This window comes from Talaromyces marneffei, chromosome 1 (assembly GCF_009556855.1).
Source record: "Talaromyces marneffei chromosome 1, complete sequence".
NCBI lineage: Eukaryota > Fungi > Ascomycota > Eurotiomycetes > Eurotiales > Trichocomaceae > Talaromyces > Talaromyces marneffei.
In genome coordinates, this window is record NC_072348.1 from 354,119 (window position 1) to 372,058 (window position 17,940).

The 17,940-nt window shown below is 47.7% G+C and overlaps 7 protein-coding genes across 7 annotated transcripts; 3 read left to right on the top strand and 4 right to left on the bottom strand.

Annotated features, from left to right (window-relative positions):
* Positions 1 to 805: 805 nt before the first annotated feature.
* On the top strand, positions 806 to 2,297 carry EYB26_000127 (uncharacterized protein; the record flags this gene model as incomplete). Its single annotated transcript, XM_054259444.1, has 2 exons — positions 806 to 1,795; positions 1,848 to 2,297. The coding sequence occupies 2 exons, from the start codon at positions 806 to 808 to the stop codon at positions 2,295 to 2,297; spliced, it is 1,440 nt and encodes a 479-aa protein (XP_054115419.1).
* Positions 2,298 to 2,800: 503 nt separating this feature from the next.
* Positions 2,801 to 3,565, bottom strand: EYB26_000128 (uncharacterized protein; the record flags this gene model as incomplete). The annotated part of the gene is made up of 1 exon (XM_054259445.1): positions 2,801 to 3,565. One exon carries the CDS (start codon positions 3,563 to 3,565, stop codon positions 2,801 to 2,803), a length of 765 nt encoding a protein of 254 aa, XP_054115420.1.
* Positions 3,566 to 4,098: 533 nt separating this feature from the next.
* EYB26_000129 (uncharacterized protein) lies at positions 4,099 to 4,562 on the bottom strand (the record flags this gene model as incomplete). The annotated part of the gene is made up of 3 exons (XM_054259446.1): positions 4,099 to 4,254; positions 4,325 to 4,435; positions 4,497 to 4,562. 3 exons carry the CDS (start codon positions 4,560 to 4,562, stop codon positions 4,099 to 4,101), a joined length of 333 nt encoding a protein of 110 aa, XP_054115421.1.
* A 753-nt stretch (positions 4,563 to 5,315) lies between these two features.
* EYB26_000130 (uncharacterized protein) lies at positions 5,316 to 11,314 on the top strand (the record flags this gene model as incomplete). The annotated part of the gene is made up of 4 exons (XM_054259447.1): positions 5,316 to 6,572; positions 6,632 to 7,266; positions 7,327 to 8,173; positions 8,642 to 11,314. The coding sequence occupies 4 exons, from the start codon at positions 5,316 to 5,318 to the stop codon at positions 11,312 to 11,314; spliced, it is 5,412 nt and encodes a 1,803-aa protein (XP_054115422.1).
* Positions 11,315 to 11,706: 392 nt separating this feature from the next.
* Positions 11,707 to 13,116, bottom strand: EYB26_000131 (uncharacterized protein; the record flags this gene model as incomplete). Its single annotated transcript, XM_054259448.1, has 2 exons — positions 11,707 to 13,034; positions 13,092 to 13,116. The coding sequence occupies 2 exons, from the start codon at positions 13,114 to 13,116 to the stop codon at positions 11,707 to 11,709; spliced, it is 1,353 nt and encodes a 450-aa protein (XP_054115423.1).
* Positions 13,117 to 13,611: 495 nt separating this feature from the next.
* Positions 13,612 to 14,388, bottom strand: EYB26_000132 (uncharacterized protein; the record flags this gene model as incomplete). Its single annotated transcript, XM_054259449.1, has 1 exon — positions 13,612 to 14,388. The coding sequence occupies one exon, from the start codon at positions 14,386 to 14,388 to the stop codon at positions 13,612 to 13,614; it is 777 nt and encodes a 258-aa protein (XP_054115424.1).
* A 1,041-nt stretch (positions 14,389 to 15,429) lies between these two features.
* EYB26_000133 (uncharacterized protein) lies at positions 15,430 to 17,277 on the top strand (the record flags this gene model as incomplete). The annotated part of the gene is made up of 4 exons (XM_054259450.1): positions 15,430 to 15,721; positions 15,794 to 15,970; positions 16,029 to 16,524; positions 16,584 to 17,277. The coding sequence occupies 4 exons, from the start codon at positions 15,430 to 15,432 to the stop codon at positions 17,275 to 17,277; spliced, it is 1,659 nt and encodes a 552-aa protein (XP_054115425.1).
* Positions 17,278 to 17,940: the final 663 nt, after the last annotated feature.

A 17,940-nucleotide genomic window follows, 5' to 3' on the forward strand; every position in this document is an offset into this window, starting at 1 on the left:
AAGCCAGTCTGCAGGGAACTCGACGAATCAGAAAGGTTTCTTTTTTGGAGAAGCAACGGGATCCCGAGGAGAATTGAGCACTTGGCATGGATCGTGTCGAAATGTCGAAGCTTCTCCAGTCTCGGCTTTGGGCAAAAAGCATCTCCTGATACTGGAGCCCCGGCTGATTTTCGTAGGTTTTTCGGCACTAGTCCCCGTCGTCCCATTGGTGGAAGCTAGGCTTCGGACTATAAGATGTGGGAATAGAGACTTCCATATGTTGTTTTTCCAAAGGAAATATATTTCATAGCCGAGAGATCGAGATTGATCTTTTCGAACTGAAGAAGCTTTTTGCTTTCCTAAAGTGTACCTACTACCGTACAGAGTAGAGGCAAAAACCAAGGGCCTCTTACTCACTGGAAGGGTGGGCCGGGGCTTTTAGGTTGATCCGGACCATATAATGTGAGTTTATTGCTTTCCGTTTTTGAAGCTAGAGCTCGTATTCTCATGTTCTCCTCGAGAAATAAAATGTGACTGGTCGTGTGCGCACTTTTCGGTTCTTGTTGTCGATGGCTATAAGTTAATGGTATCCATCTCGATTACGTCCACGATCGAAATGGATATCTCCCTATTTTCCTTACTATTTATATAACTTTGACTTCGGCAGCTCAAAGAGCCCATTGGGATTGCCCATCTTGGTTTTTTTTTTCTTTTTGTTTTTTTTTGAAACCACCACATGTGCACCGAACTCGGCATTTTCATGATTTTCATGGTTATGACAACTAACTAAACTCTCGAAAGAAATAACTTCTGTCATTACTGTACAATGCTACGAGATATCGTAATAGTTGGCTCTGGCCTTGCGGGCCTCTCTGCAGCTCTCGCATTTTCTCATTATCTGACACCCCTCATACCCGATTTACGCATTACCATATTCGAGCTTCACCCTATCCCATCAACATCCGGAGGCGCTCTCAGTCTTTCACCCGTTGCGCTGAGACATTTCGACCATTTGGGCATCTTGGATGAATTGGAAGAGTACGGCCCAGAGTCGGGAGTCGACGTTGATGCAGTTGAAATCTTTTCCTCGCGAACCGGAAAACCGATATCTTCCCTGGACTTTGGTGGGAAACATGGACTTGGATATGGGGATGCAGAAACGGGCAAAAGATACAAGGCTCGTCGAGTCATGAGGATTAATCTGTCGCTGGCAATGATAGCCGCGACGGAGAAGAGAGGGAATATCAAGATGGTGTTTGGCAAAAAGTTCCTCAACGCGGTCCAACTAGAAGATGAAGACCGGATTGAAGTCCATTTCCAAGACGGATCACGAGCAACCGGCCATTTGCTGCTGGGCTGCGACGGTGTCTGGTCCGCTACCCGCAGGAATTTCATAGACCCCGGCCGTGATGCTCAATATACTGGATTTTCACTTGTGCAAGGGACAGTGAAAACGGCGAGTCTAAATGTAAAACCGCATTTTCGAAATACGTCCATGAACTTGTCAAAAAACGGAGCGCTACTCATCACATTTCACGAGAAACAGCACCAAGAGATTTTCACCTCTGCAATGGTGGAATGCCGTGAAGAATCCGTCAAGGATCATACTGAGACGGAAAAATGGAAGCGGGATATGATTAATGAATCTTTGAGGAAGGAAATTTCCAGTCGCTTCAAGGATTCTGTGATTCCTTTTGTCCGAGAAGTTGCTACCTCGCCGGAGGTTGACTGGATGATGTATCCTATATACCAGGTTCCTCTTGGAGGGAAGTGGTATACCAACCGCGCCATCTTGTTAGGTGATGCTGCGCATGCCGTGAGTGTTCCAACTTCATTTCTCTTGTGTACCGTTTAACTGACCGAAACAGATGCTCCCCCGCGACGAATCCGCCGCCTATGCCATCGACGACACAATCCTGCTCGCCCGCATCATATCCAACCACATCGACTACCCACTCGAAACAAGCTTCCAAATATACGACTCCCTACGACGATCAGATGTCACCCACGCCTTCAAGGACTCAACTAAACTCTGGCAAAGACGCAACGCAGACGCCGGTCCCATTGAAACATGGTTCCGAGAAAGACTTATCCCATTCCAAATGAAACACGAAATGGTCTCGCGCAAGGCTGCATTTGAGTACGACGCCAGCAAAGCTGCGATTCCGAGCTTGTCGAGAAATTTGAGCCCGCTAAGCAGTTTGAGGCCTGGTTCAACGAGTCGTTCGTCGTTGTCTTCGCATGATACGGCGCCTTCGAGTGGAGATAGTAGCAGTAGCCATAATGGCCATTTGCGGGAATATAGCGCTTGTGGGTAGCCGGAGATGACCAAGTTGATGGGCAAGTTGGTGGTTAATGAATGAGAAATGAAACCAAAAAGTACATATTTTTAGAATAGATTTAGATTGGTACCTTGTTTACCGCAATAGAGGGGTAATGTTGTTGCATTTTAGCAGCAAAAAGGATAATGTAATATTTAATTGATTCAGAGCTTCGAATCCGTCTTTACCGTTTACCAACACGCAGTGCTAGTCAACATTGACAAAATGTAACTTTTATACACTTAAGTTTGGTGGAGGTAAGCTATGAAGCCTGTGCTATATTAGTCAGATCATGAGTAGAACGGAGATGAGTTTATCATAAACCTAGTGATTCAATTAAGTTTAGAAAGCTATCCATAAAACAGAAAGTGACACGCTAAAAGATACCCTTGTCGACTAAAACAAAAACACCAGTCCAATGCAATACAATTCTAGAACCCATTATGTCAGTCGTTGTGCACAGATCGGATTCCTTTCCACCCATGTCCTTAGTTGGCCGTTCATTCGATGTTAATCCGGCGAGCAGTAGGCTCCTCGACTACTTTCTTCGGAACTGTAATGGACAAAACACCATTCTTCAAACTAGCCTTGACGGCCTCTTGGTCGACCGGGGCTGGGAAATAGAAAGTGCGACTGAACTCTCCGACGGAGCGCTCAGTCGCCCAGTAGCGTCCGTTGCCGCTGTTTTCCGTAGTGGCTGGGCTTGAGGTTTCAGTTTGGGCAACAGCCTTTGTAGGTTCGGCTCCCTTGGTTGTAGTTGTCTCAGCGGGGGGGTTGATTGATGCTGAGTCGGCAGATTCACTGCCAGCGCCAGTCTTATTAGCTCCATCCTCAGCAGCATTGGATGGAGTGTCTGAAGAAAAGGAGCGTTCTGTCCGTCCCTTGATTTGCAGGGTGTTTTCATCAAGGAACGCGAGTTCAATTGCATCCTTCTCAATCCCAGGTATTTCTCCGTCTAGCTGATATGCTTCGTCGGTTTCTTTGATATCGAACTTTGGTGCAAAAGTTGACGTCATGTTGCGGCTCAAGTCGGCGAAGGGGCCGTCGTCGAAGCGACGAGTGACGTGGTCGGTGTAGTCATCGAGGAGACGGAAAAGAGAGGAGAATTCACCGGTTGGTCTACTCCTATTTGAAGAGAATGGCGATGGAGGGAAGAATCGTGGCATGAGGGACATTGAGCGGCGAGAAGTTAGGGTACCCCAGCTGTTGGAGAGCCGGCGAGAGGCGGCTGATTGAGGAACAGTGTATGCACTACGGGGAATCATGATGTTGGTTTTAGATGGGGACTTGGTTTGTAAAATAGAATTGTTTGATAGCTAGCGTTTTGATTCTTCTGATGCTTTTTTCCCGGTGATTGATGGATCAATAAGTGCTGGGTTGGATGAGGGCTTATATAGCTCCAACGGGGCTAGTGCGGGCAGTTCTGGAAACGGCGAGATGCTACCATCATCGTCTCGCGACTACACGCAACAAACACAGCGAATTTTCTCGCAAGGTTATGATTCATAAAGAATGAGAGAGACCAATCAAGTCAATATGACGATATCGTGTAAATGGTGACGTTTTCCGTCAATGTTGTTGTGGTAGTGGCGGTGGTTATGTCAAGAACATTCTCTGGTGATCCATGGGAACGGTTTGGAGAATCTCACATGATCCGAACAACACTCAAATCAAGAATAAATTATATGATTCAAATTATTTGTGAATTTATATAGAAAATTAGAGATCATAATATATGTTCATCACGTTACCGCCCAGCGAGTCTACGCAGCAGTCCATACCACTAACAGCAAACACATCACCATACCCCAGCTGCAAAATCCACAACCTGCACCTTATCAATAAAACTCCTCGCGGCCTGAAGAAACAAGAGATGTGCAGGATCCGACCTGACATAATAGTCTCGGTCTTCGCAATTGTTGAATTCGATTATGAAGATATGCGTCAAGCCATTCTGATACCGGCTTGGATATAAGCGCGCAGTCTATACCATAGTGGAATAATCCTTGAAATGCCAGACATACCTGTGAGCCTTCGATTGAATTTTCGCGTCCTCCTTTTGAGGAGATGATATATGGCCTGGAGGTTCCTGGGTGTAGGCACTCGTTTTTCAGATCGAGCATCTGCTGGACAATCTGATGATTATTCGTCAACAGACTGACTGCTAATGACGTATTACATTTCCCGGTAGCTTACCGGTTGGATTTCTTTAGGTGTTGCGTCATCCCTGAACTTGAACATGACAACATGGCTGACTGGCATCTTGAGAAGCGAACGGATTTTGTTGACGATTTATTAAATAGTATTTATTGTATTGGATGCTGAGTGAGCGGTCTTGCAGATATCGTAGCAACAACAAGGCCAGCAGTAATCAAACGGCGATAAGAATGAGGGGAAGAGGGCTGGAGGCTGATAAAGACCCACTATATTCCAGATATGGCAAGGCCCGCTCGACGTTAAGCTTATCTTATCGCGTATTGCCATGGTATCGGTGTTCCTGGACGATCCTGGTGGATAAGTTCACACGTTGCAAGAACACACCATGTGCAAATCTTTTTAATTAAGATGCCTGTACTACGGATTAAGTTAAAGGAGATGGCGATAGCGCATCTCACTAGAATGCATGGTCATCTTTCGTATTCTTATTCCGCTACCCTTCCACTACTACTTTCCTAAAAGGGCAAATCGTCTTCATGAACAACTCTGCTAGTCGGTATTATGTGGTAATAATACGCGAATTAATCATAGCTATCTGGAATCAGCCAATGAGAAGCAAAGAAACATGAATTGATCACGGTTGCCAAGTAGACCCCCCTGGTACCTGCCTTTCTATCAAGCGCTCCTGCCATTTGAGTAGCATCACATAGTTGCTAGCGCCCTTCAAGGATGTCACCTCTCTCCTCTTGTCTTCTCAGTTAATTCTTAGTTAAGTACTTTGCATCTTCTGGCTTCATGTTTTGATGTATATATAACATCGGTAGGATTCCTTCCGTCAATTGCTACAGCAGAATTACAATGAGGTGCATCGCATTGATAGTGGCCACCATTGGGGCCATTCTCGCCGTTGGCCATGCTGCAAGTCCACCTTCAGCGATAGTATATTCCGCAGGCAACACGGCCAAAATTCCAGGCTGGAATTTGCAATCAGTGCTTCATGCCCCGAGCAACCTCGCAGAACTTTCACAACCTGGCGCCAATGTGGCGAATTGGTCTCGAGTCAGCTCTCGTGCAACAGTAATGGCTGGGCTTATTGAGACTGGCGTATACAGCGATAGCAACTTGTGGTTCTCCGACAACCTCAACAAGATCGTCGATCGTTCGGTTTTCGGCGCTCCATGGCTCTACCGTGAAGAGTTCACGGTCAACCCCTCGGTAGAAGAACACTATTTCCTTATTACCCATGGAATAACATCAAAGGCCGATATTTGGCTCAATGGGAGAAAGCTAGCGGACAAGGAATTCCAACAGGGCTCTTATGGTGGTCATAAATATGAGGTCTCGGACTTTCTACAACCAGGAGTTAACGCCATTCTCATTCAAGCTTATGAGACAAGCTACCTGCTCGATTCGGCAATGGGGTTCGTCGATTGGAATCCATATCCCCCTGATAATGGAACTGGAGTGTGGCGTGATGTTGAGATCTCCCAGACTGGGCCTGTTTCCCTTGCACCGATACGTTTTATACATGACTGGACGCCAGGGAAGACATCGACAAGGATTACTATCAGGGTCAATGCAACTAATCTTGAGAGCCGTACTATTGACGGAACACTTGCCGGCAAAATCACACTCGGAAGCCAACAATTAGCTCTCACCCAAACTTTCACACTCGCAGCGCACGAGGAAAAGACTGTATCTATGACTGGACAGATCCGTGATCCGCAAATCTGGTGGCCATGGCTTTGGGGTGACCAGCCTCTGTATAACATCACAGTAATGGCCCTGGTGAATAATGAATTATCAGATATCGCCGAGCCTCGTCGTGTCGGCATCCGCTACATCCAATCCGGACTAAATAGCCATGGAGACCGTACGTTCAGCGTCAACGGACTGCGGTTTCTTCCTCTTGGAGGAGGTTATAGTCCAGATATGTTTATGCGATGGGATACAGAATACGTGAAAAAAAAGTTTGAGCTGATGATTGATATGGGAATGAACACCGTGCGGCTAGAAGGCAAGCAAGAGCATCCGGAGCTTTTCGACCTAGCAGACGAGATGGGTCTCATGATCATGTCTGGGTGGGAGTGCTGTGACTGGTGGGAGGGATGGACAGTAAGCCTCAAGAGGTACAATCAAACCTGAACATGTTTTCGGAGACTAACAGATTCTAGTACAACGAAGATGTTCCTGACTATGTTCGATTCACGGATCATGACTATCTGATTGCAAATTACTCAATGCTACATGAAGCTTCGATGATGCAGACCCATCCTAGTATTCTTGCATTTCTGGTAGGCTCGGACTATTGGCCTGACGACAGAGCTGCATCAATATACGTCAACGCCTTAAAGTCTTGGGATTGGCCGAATCCCGTCATAGCATCGGCGGGAGAGTTAGGGTTTCCGGATATTCTAGGATCTTCAGGGATGAAAATGGATGGACCTTACGATTATGTTCCGCCTAATTATTGGTATGGAGATCAAGTGGGAGCGGCATTTGGTTTTGGGTCAGAAGAAGGACCGGGTGTTGGTACTCCAGAAATTCGTAGTCTGAAGAATTTCCTGTCGGACGTCGATTTGAATGATTTGTGGACGCAGCCTACTAAAGGGTTGTTTCACATGTCCAGTGATGTGTCGTCATTCTATGATCGATCCGTTTATAACAACGCTTTGTGGAATCGATATGGTTCGCCGAAAAGCCTGGATGATTACCTTCTCAAAGCTCAGATGATGGATTACGAAGCGACACGTGCCGAATTTGAAGGGTTTACATCCCTTCAGGATGCCTCCAGACCCTCAACTGGAGTGTAAGTCCGCGTGTCTTTAAGTGGATTTTCAATACGGCGATTAACTTGGTTTCTTAATAGGATCTACTGGATGATGAATAGTGCCTGGCCAAATCTTCACTGGCAACTCTTTGATTATTATTTGAATCCTGCAGGCTCGTATTTTGGATCCAAGGTTGGAGCCCGCCCGGAACACATATCGTTCAGTTATGACAATGGCACGGTCTACATTATCAACCGGTTCAACTTTCTTGGGAAAGGAGAAAGTGCTTCCCGTTGGGTGGCTATTGATCTCATTGATACAGCTGGTAGAAGTCTGTATCATCAGACGCTCAAAGTAAATACAATGCCGAACCACTCCCAACAGATTGCCAATATTGCCCATGCAATCAGCAAGATCAAAGACGTGGCATTCTTGCGTCTTATTCTTTCGTCTGATCCAAAGAGCGATAAGGTACTGAGCCGGAATGTATACTGGCTTGCATCTCAAAATGATGTTTTGAATTGGAACGAATCAACTTGGTTTTATACTCCTATTTCTACATACGCCGATTATTCTTCTTTACAGAATTTGTCTGGAGCGAATGTCGTGACGACCGTCAAACGAGATTCCTCGGCCGAATCAACAACCACATTATGGGTGCATCTAGAAAACAAGTCTGATGTCACTGCATTCTTTATTCGCTTGGTTCTTATCGACTCAGAGACAGATAAGAGCATCGATCCGCCTTTTTGGTCCGACAACTACGTAACCCTATTTCCACATGAGTCGCTCGACCTGACTGTATCATTCAAGTCATTGCTGTCGGCTAGTCCTGCCATTGAAGTGTCAGGTGGAAACCTTGCTAAACAAGTAAATGTGTATATGATACGTCTCAATTATTACAAACTACACTCAGTGTCAAAACAGTTGAGGTGCACTATGAAAGTACGTAAATTACGTTTAATTCGTATTTTAGTTGCGATTTGCGATACTAGTACATTAAAATTCCGCTATTAGGCTAGTCTACTCAGCTAGTGGTATTATCAATATAGCTTCAGCCAACAGCTAGTCAGAAATCGGTTAGGCAGCTTACAGCCAGTGGATATATTGGGGTCAAACCTAGACCGATAACCAGCCTGACAATCTATCCTCCGCGCATGTCTCAACATCCGCAGATCAAATCCAACTCGCATCTCTGAGGCATGGCCACATCCAGTGGTACACAGCCCAGTGCTCCCAAGCCTGGACTCGGGGATTTAGAAAAAGAGCTAGTGTGTTCGGTACGTACTCTTTGAGATTCGGAGAATTCTTTGTTTATCGTCTTCGGTGTCGATATGGCGGGGAAGACGGGTAGTTAGCTACTCTGATTCCGCTCTTTTGCTAACACATTACATACGATAAATTGGTTATTAGATTTGTACCGAACTTTTGTATCAACCATTGACTCTTCTCGATTGCCTTCATACGTTTTGCGGCTCGTGTCTCAAAGAATGGTTCTCGTGGCAAGCGGTTCGACCGCGATCGTCCGGATCGGCGTCACGATTCACGTGCCCAGCATGTAGAGCTGCTGTTCGTGCAACGAGGCCAAATGCGACGGTGACGACGTTGTTGGATATGGTTTTGGTAGCGAACCCTGAGCGTGATAGGACGGCGGAGGAAAAAGAAGTGATTGCGAAGAAATATAAACCAGGTGATCAAGTACTTGTATCGCCAGGTGGTTCTGATGCTGAATCGGATGGGGATGATCGACGACTACTCGCGGAGGGTGCGAATGGTCATAGGAGGAGAACGTCAGCGAGCCATTCGGCGGATGGTCGTCGGCAAAGAAGTGCAGATAATCGGGATCATCACCATCACAATGTAGCTAGGAATGGTGCTCGGGCGGGAGCTGCCACCGGCACCACCAATAATGAACCCACGAGACGGATCGAGCACCAGTCGAGCTTACGGTCTTTGCTAAGTGCATCGGATGTCGAAGACAATACCCAAGAAGAAATCGTTCGCTTGATAATGGAGGAAGGCTTGTTGGATGGGATTGATTTAAGTGGTCTGGATCAAAGTCAAGAGGAGGAGCTTAGCGATCGACTTGTGCAGATATTCCTCAGCAGGCATCCTGATCGATCACGCCAACCGCGGAGGAGTAGCGATCAGACGGAAAGGACAAGAGCACCAGAGCATCGCCGGTCTCGGTCGCAGACATTGCAAAGTCAACCCCAGAATTCCAATCAGGCTGAAACCACCTCTCGGCATCCGCCTGTGTCAAGGCCACATCTGCTAGGGGTATCGTCGGATCAACATAATCACCGCCGAAGGGCTTCTGATGAGACTCGACGACGTAGGACGTCGCCAACGCCTGTGGCTCCTGCTTCTACATCTGAGACTGCGTTGAGACCAGCGTTGCGGTCATCCAGTGACATTTCGAGCCAAAGACCCCGTGCTTCTCCATCGCGGCCGAGAACCAGAGAATCATCAACGGCTTCTGTAACGAGACGCTCAACTGAACCAGAAGGGCGTGCTTCTGACGTATGGGCAGGAGTCACTGCGTCACAGCAAAATGTTGCCTCTAGACAGGCGGTAGCCTCTGCTTTAACGAACAGACCTTGGGCTACTATTCCGACAGAGCGCACTTTTTCAGCTTCAACTAGCTCACTACCAGGAGTTTCGACAAGTGATGCCCAGTCTCCTACTAGCAATGTGCAGTCATCGAGTCGTCGTAGTACGGCGACAAGATCTGGACCCGGGAGGCAGACCGTAAACAGAGTTCCTTCAACGCACTACGCTGAACCTTCGATATCATGTGAACGATGCGGGAAGACGGACATTCAGTACGAGCTGCACAAGCGCTGTCTCAAGTGTAAAGACGGGAATTATCATGTATGTTTACGTTGCTATCGTGTCGGCCAGGGCTGTCTGCATTACTACGGCGTGGGCAGCATTGGCGAGATGAACTTTAACAAAGCGCATCACCCTGCTCTTCGATCAACCGTTGAAATACCGCATACTATGAAATCACAGCGTTATCGACGGCCAAAGGAAGGCTCGTCGCGGGTTACGTCCGATGGGAAGCAAATGACGGATGACAATCCATCCAGCAGATTGCAGGAAGGGATGTTCTGCGATGTATGCCACTCCGTTGCGAATGGATGTTTCTGGCAATGCGACGAGTGTAATGAGTCTGAATGGGGCTATTGTCGGCGTTGTGTGAATCAAGGGCGCTGTTGCAATCATCCATTGTTGCCCATTCGCCGTACATCATCCGAATCTCCGGCCACATCTCCAACCGACGTTACTCCATTGGGACCTATCACTCCTCCGGTCTCGATACAAAAGGGGCCTGCGGGGCAGGCTACATATCAAGTTTTGTCATTTTCAACCGAGTGCGATATTTGTAAATACCCCATCGCCCCATCGTCCACTCGCTTTCACTGTCTGCAATGCAACGAAGGCGACTACGACGTCTGCACAAACTGCTACCTGAAACTAGTGGTATCCGGCAAAATCAGCAAAGAAAACGGACACAGCGGTTGGCGTCGCTGTCTAAAAGGCCATCGCATGATTGTCGTAGGATACGAAGACCATGAAAAAGGGCAGCGACGAGTCATTGTTCGCGATATTGTAGGCGGCTACACACTCAAAGACGAGCAGGTCAACAACCAACCCCCTTCATCATCTTCGGCGTCCATCGCCTCGCCCGAACTCGGCACGGGAGACTGGTCCTGGAAAGAAGGCAACACAAAGCGCAAAAAGGCCGGTCGTGCGCGTACTTCTCACGTCAACGCACTAGAGTCGGGTTCACCATCGTCCCCATCCTCGCAAACGGCTACGCCAACACCAACACCAACAACATCTCCACCTGATCGTCGCACTGCAAACACAATCCCACCGGATGGCGGTTACGGCCTCATCCTCAGCGCAAACTGGTCTTATTTCGCCGAGGAGTCCTGCACGGATGAGCTATCCTTCCCTCGTGGCGCGGAGATCACGGAAGCAGAGAATATAAACGATGAGTGGTACTGGGGGTATTATGCGGGAAGAACGGGACTGTTTCCTGGGGCGTATTGTTCGATGGTCAGGGAGGTTGTCTGATTCACTCGATTCATGAAATGGGGGGGGGGGGGGGAGAGAAAAAACGAAAATGAGAGATATGAAGTAATGAATTATGATCAAGTATGATTGTGTGCATATATGTTTCCTTCCCGTCTCTATTTATTTTCCTTTGCATAGCTAGGTTCTGTCGGTCAGGTTCGCATGCATTACATTGTTAAGAAAGCTATGTATGTAATTAGCGGGGTATAAGGAGTCATCACTTTTCATTGTACCACTCGTAAAACTATCAGTCCATTAACGGATAGAGTCGTGACATTCTCAAACAGTTGGTTGGTCAAGTAAGAAGAAAGGGTAGTTACTATATACAAATAGATTAAGAATGGAGGGTATCCAGACAGCATATAAAAACACAGACTGGCAGAGAAATTAGATTAATAGCCCAACAAAGCCAACATCAACTTCTCATAATCACCGCTAACTTCACCCTTGACGCGCTCCCGCAGATCGCGGTGGTAGTGGTGTTGATAAGCCTTCTTGACCTGGTCGAGGTGCTGCTTATTCCAGTGCAGGCGCACAATTCGAGTGACTAGCATGAAATCCTTGGTTCCGGGACCGGCCATGGCGTCTTCCAAAAGGGTAGCGTCGCGATGCGCGGGATCGATGGCTGTGCGTAGCATGTGGATCAGCGCGGCTTTCATATGGCCTGAGAACTGGCTTGCGATGTGTTTCTCCAACTCGACGTGGTAGCGTTCGTGGAATTTGTGGGAAATGGCCCGTAATTCGTTGTCGGAGCTCTGCGCGAAAATGGCGCACACTTCGGCGACGTTGTTCACGATTCGTCCCGCTGTAGAGCCGTGGATGCTCTTGACTTCGCTCTCGATGGCGGTTGGGTTGAGCGGAGTAGACTCTTCGTGGCGCGTTGCTGAGATGACGCGCTTGAAGAGGTTCTTTGTTTCGGCGGACAGGTCGTCTTCAACATCACGCTCAAGACTGCGGTTGAACTTGCGCTGGTAGGCGTTTTTGATTTCGCGAATGTCCGCGTTCGAGCGACCCAGTAGCACGTCGTTGAGGAGCCACTCCTTTGTGCCTAGACCCTTGACGGCCTCGCGCACGAGTTCGGCGTCGTGGTTTAATGGGCCTTCGATGACGGCTAGTAGTCCCTGTTCGAAGTATCCGCCCGTCTCGCTCTTGACGTCCTTGTACAAATCGCGATTGATGTGTCGGGTGTACGTTTCTCGGAGAGCGGCGACTTGTAGAGGGTCTAGAGGAGCGAGAACGCGAATCAAAGTGGCTTCATCGGTGCCGAATCCTTTCATTGCCTTGCGTAAAGAGTCTGCTTGGGGCTTGAAGTCGCCTGGTGCTGTCTGACCTGGAGTATATCCGAATGAAGGCTGAGCCGGCGGTCCGGGTGGGGGTGCGCCGTATCCGGGCTGGGCAGCAGGAGGGGTGCCATGCGGGCCAGGGGGAGGGGGATGGCCATATGGAGCGGGAGGTCCTTGTGGTGGTGGTTGACCGTATCCTCCATGTTGTGGCGGGTATGCCCCGTGTTGTGGAGGGGGATATGCTCCGTGTGGCGGGTAACCTTGAGCAGGAGGAGGAGGTCCTGGAGGATAGCCGCCGTATTGGCCGGGAGGAGGACCACCGGGAGGAGGATAGTGGCCCTGTTGTGGAGGTGGATAGTATCCCCCCTGAGGAGGAGCACCAGGTGGAGGATGACCGTATCCCTGCTGAGGGTAGGGAGGGTAGCCAGCTGGAGGCTCTGCGACTTTCATGTCAGTATCAGTTGGAATTGGAGCAGTTGAGAAGGCTTGCTTACGAGGTGGGGGTCTATTGTATGACATATCTCAATGCGCTCTGGATGTGTCTGTGAGTGAAATGCCTCCAAAGATGGGAGCTAATTGTGCGATATCGTTCGTTGAGAGATATCAAGGGCTCGATGCAGACGGGGGAGGGAGTTGGTGATTATATAGCATCTCAGGCACCACCCCGCCGCAATGGTTGGTCCCGGATGAGTTTAGTGGGTGGGCCAGGTCGAACAGGGCTGAGCGTCAAGGCGTCCTTGGCGGGGATGAGCCACCGTGGCGGAGCAGAACATCTTCCTCTTTGCTAACTCTGTAAACAATGTAAACGCATTTGTACTGCACTGTAACTTCACATATATTCCTGACTGTAACTTCAATCCTAGTACGGAGCACGGCGAGTGGCACTTCCTGACAGTTATTTGACCGACGAACTTGGAGATGTATATACTACTGAAGACAGGCAGACTGTCGGCTGGAGTCACATCAAGTGTCGACCTCTGGCCGATTGATATGTGCAAATGGCGACGAGATAGACTATGTTTGCTTCTTGTCGGATGGCATAGACAAAACTTCGGCATTGACAAACGCAGCTTTAAGCTCCTTGTATGCCTCAACCAACACCCAAAACGGAATAAACACCCACAACATATTGAAAAAGACAAGATACAACCACAAAAACACGGGATTACTTCCATCCAATTGGGAGTTCGCACTCAACCACTCGGGCGCAAAAGTCATGAAACCACCGTAAAGTTCTCCGGTTGCGACAGCGGAAGCGACGAGCCACAGTTTTCCCTTGGCGGCACCGAGTCGCTGGGCATCGGTTTTGGAAGAGTTTCTGTTGCTGGCGATTTTGTAGAGCAAGTAGCAGATGTAAATTGCAGCGGGGCCGGCCAGGAACACAGTGAGAAGCTCAAGGGAGATGACGGTCGTATCGGCCACAGCCCAGCGATGATCGGCTTTGGCGTATTCCTGCCATAGGCGCGCGCTGGGTCCCGTACCGAATTTGGCGCCGTATACACGATCCTTGCGACCGAGGAAGTAATAAGGACGGTCTTTGCTCAGAAGAGTATGGGTAGTCTCGATGATGTCGATGTAGCTGAAAAAGCACTCGTATAGAAAGGAGCCTTCGATGAAGAGATGGGTGAGCGCGTCGTAAGCGTGCCACATGAATAGCGCGCGGTTCCGGGGCTGATTTGGGGGGATCAAATATGTGCCCAGGCCAAATGCAATTGGCATAAAAGAGAGCGCGAATCCAATGGATAGGGTTGTTGGTGTATCGAGAACGAAGCCAGAATTGGGATCGGCCATGATTGCTATTATGATTCCGTGTTTTGCTCTTTGCTCAGTGCCGTTGCGATCTGTGGGGGGACAGTTGAGACAGAGACTCAATTACTTCGGCTTCACCTTCAGTCCACTAGATTCCTAGCTTGGGTATCACAATCCAATTAAGTAAGTGGGGATAGGTTGAAGGCGGTTGCGATGTAAACCAAACCAAACAGATGCGAAGAAAAATAAGTTGAAGGCGGAGACGCGGTGGGCGCCGCTTGTGTAGTTAGCTGGTGGGCCTCAGCCTTAAGGACACAGCCTATCACGTACTCTCATTTAGGAACTTATTTACTGCGTATGTATGAGAAATGACCTTAAATAGAAACATACCTGCACAGCTTTGTTAGAATTTGAGGGAGGAGTAATTTGTAAGCAGCCTGAAAGAAAAAATAGTTAACTACCGAAGCCATGGAAGTTGACCAAATTAACATTAACATTTAACGCCAAAAAATTCTAGCAGGATGGCTACGGGTTCGTGGTACGATGGATACCTAATGGTAAGCTACACAGTCTCAAGCATTCCCAAATGCCACCTCTTTTACGCCCAGTGCAACTTGTCCATCCGTTGATAGTAGTCAGTATCCGTCTCTCTATCTTCCTTAGCTTTCACGCATCCGTACTTACCTACCGCATACGCTAATCGTATTGACATTTGGGCCCGTAGCGCGGTAGTCGTAATAGCTAACTATTGGCTAACGTATTGCTGTCGCTGCAGCTTACTGCTGACCTCGTGGATGCTGACTGCTTATACACTTCAAGAAAAAATAAAAATAAAAAAATGAAAAAAAGAGAACGAAAGAAAGGAATAGAGCCTTGGAATAGTCCCGTGACCCCGCAATGTCTAGATAAAGAAGATAGTATATGCAGTCTGATCACAAACATGCATGTTGGTGTTGTTGTTGGGGCAGTGCCGTTACATTAACTTCTTTTTGACTTGCTTTCTTGGAATCCTGCAAAACATGATAAATTTGGACCACCTTTAATTATATATCTACTTCTACACAAGGAAAACTGACCGATCAAATGTCTACCTACAACGAGAACACAATGATACCCGACCAAGACGCAGTCAAGTCCCTACGCGAGCTGACAGCATCAGTCCTGGATCTCTGTAGTATCATCCGCTCAGAACATAGCAGCTCTCATCCTGATAAATCTCGAGAAGAACTAAAGGCTAAAGATGCGATCGTAAACACACTCAACGAGCAAATCAGCAAGGGTCGGCCGGAAAAGATCCCGGACTGGGCAAAAGTTGAGCTGATGCCTGTCGACGAAATTGAGATGGAGAACAAGCAATTTACGCAGAAGTACGAAGGTGTGTGTTCACTCAACCGTCGCTCTGACAGAAACAAAGATCGTGTATGATACTTACGCTATTACTTGGCAGGCTTTTGGAAAGATATTGATGAACCCACCCAGTTGGAAAAGGAGGCTGCTGTTCAGGCCTACACGTCGGCTTTTAGCAGATTTCAAGAGATATACCGTCTCATCGGATGGCGTGACAGAGACGACGAGGATTGCATGCAGGCAGATATATATCATCAATACTTGTGGAGCAGACAAAGTAATAAAAGAAAGATTATTTGATGCTCTCACAGTTGTGCGTGTGCTAGCTCTTACAGCACGTAAACTGAAGGGTGGTCACCTCGCCTCGTCATTGTCATTGGAAACGCTTCTTCATCTATGCTACGCACGTCAAATCCTAGATCAGCCAGGTGTCAGTGATGTTGACACTTACCGTAAACAGTTTGAGCTATTGTATGATTGCTTAACGGCTCTAGATTTTACGAGGAAGTTTCGAGAAATCAGAGAACCTCTATGCGAACTTTTCTACTTACGGTACAAATCCGAGTCGATCCGCGAGGTATTTGACCGTGTGAGGATTTCTGAAGAGGACACCATCGGAATCGAAAGGTATCCAGAGCTACCACTAGAAGAGAATACTGACTCAACGTTTCATCCTGAGATATTCACAATTCCCTATCTACAGAGATTTGGACGACTAAATATAGAATGGACTGATTGTTTGGACGAGCATCTAAAGATTTATGCAAATAGGAACTCTATCAGAGTCTTTGCTCATCCCACCTTTTTCTATAACGGTATTGATTTACATAAGTAAGTACTGAATCGTTGAAATGACACAGTCAATATCTACAAATCTAAGGTCATTGAAGAGCCAAGCGCGACTATCATAAATCAACATACCTAGAACTGTCTCGGACTTACGGTCTTCTGTTTCGACCAACATCATCCAGAAACATCCAGCGTCTAAGACAATCTATCACCGCTGGAGAGGACGACCAAATACTATGGTACAATAGTATGACATTCAACGGTCGTCCTATCCATCGGTTAAAGCCTTATTTGGAAAAAGAGGTTCCTACTAACCCAACGAAAATAATGGACATCGATCCCGTTCGATATCCAACCAAAGACATTCTGTCGGAGAGCTTTTACCGCTGTTCGCTTCCACCGAGCATACAAGTAGCGTTCGATATCGCCAACCCATTTAGAGCAGTCAAGAGAATCGCTAAGCGATGGGACCAACATACAGTAACATCAACCTCAATGCAACAAATCTTCGACCTCGCACCGAATTATCCAGAGGATCTCAGATTCATGATTACTTCCGTAATGGAAAACAGCTTTGCTGATACAGAGTCCTTTGTGCGATTCCCCTATTTCGAGCCTCGGCTTCGCCGGCTAAAGATGTATCTGGATTCGCGCGAGCCAAGCACAATGCGTGAGCTATGGTATGATCGCAGGGATTATCGGTCATGGTGTATGTTTTGGGGAGCTGGTTTCTTTGGTGTTTGTGTTTTGCTATTGATATTTGTGATTCTGCTTGTGCAGCTAGCCTGTATCTGAGCTTTAATACAGAATTGTGAGGTCAATCTAGTAGGCCGGTGCTATATTGATGTAATACTTGTAGTCCTGTCCCATTGAAAGCGATATATATGAGATGAAGAACAAGGATGATGGGAAGAAGCAGCATGAACTTGAACATCCCAGACAACAGTCTTAAAACACGACCCATCGGTTTTTCCCAAAATCAGCTGGTTCAGCACCATGAGACTCAACTGATCTCTGGGCGTTGAAATTCGTAGAAGCATTCACTAAGAGCATCCTGAGACAATTATCTGAAGTTTTCGCAGGATGAGGAGCTTAAACAAAAGCTGCTGGCAACGGGGGAATAGGGAGTTGGTTGAGGCGAGTCCGAGGGATAGGATATGTGCGTTACAACCGTGAGTGCGACGGTGGGGGAGCCCAGCTGAGCCGGTGACGGCAGGATGGCGACCTAAGCGATTGCAACCAGAGGGGAAAATCCAGAAACAAAAGGAGGCGAGGTAAAAACGGCGAGGGACGAGGATTATATAGTCGTAGGTTCGGGACGGCGGCCATGACGATACGGCGGCGTACAGAGGCGCTAGACCGCGAATGGTAAAACTAACCAGAAGTGGGAATTCACAGGTCCTGCGTTTACAAGTACATCGTCTTTGTCTCGTAAAGTTTCGTATTGTATTGTACTCA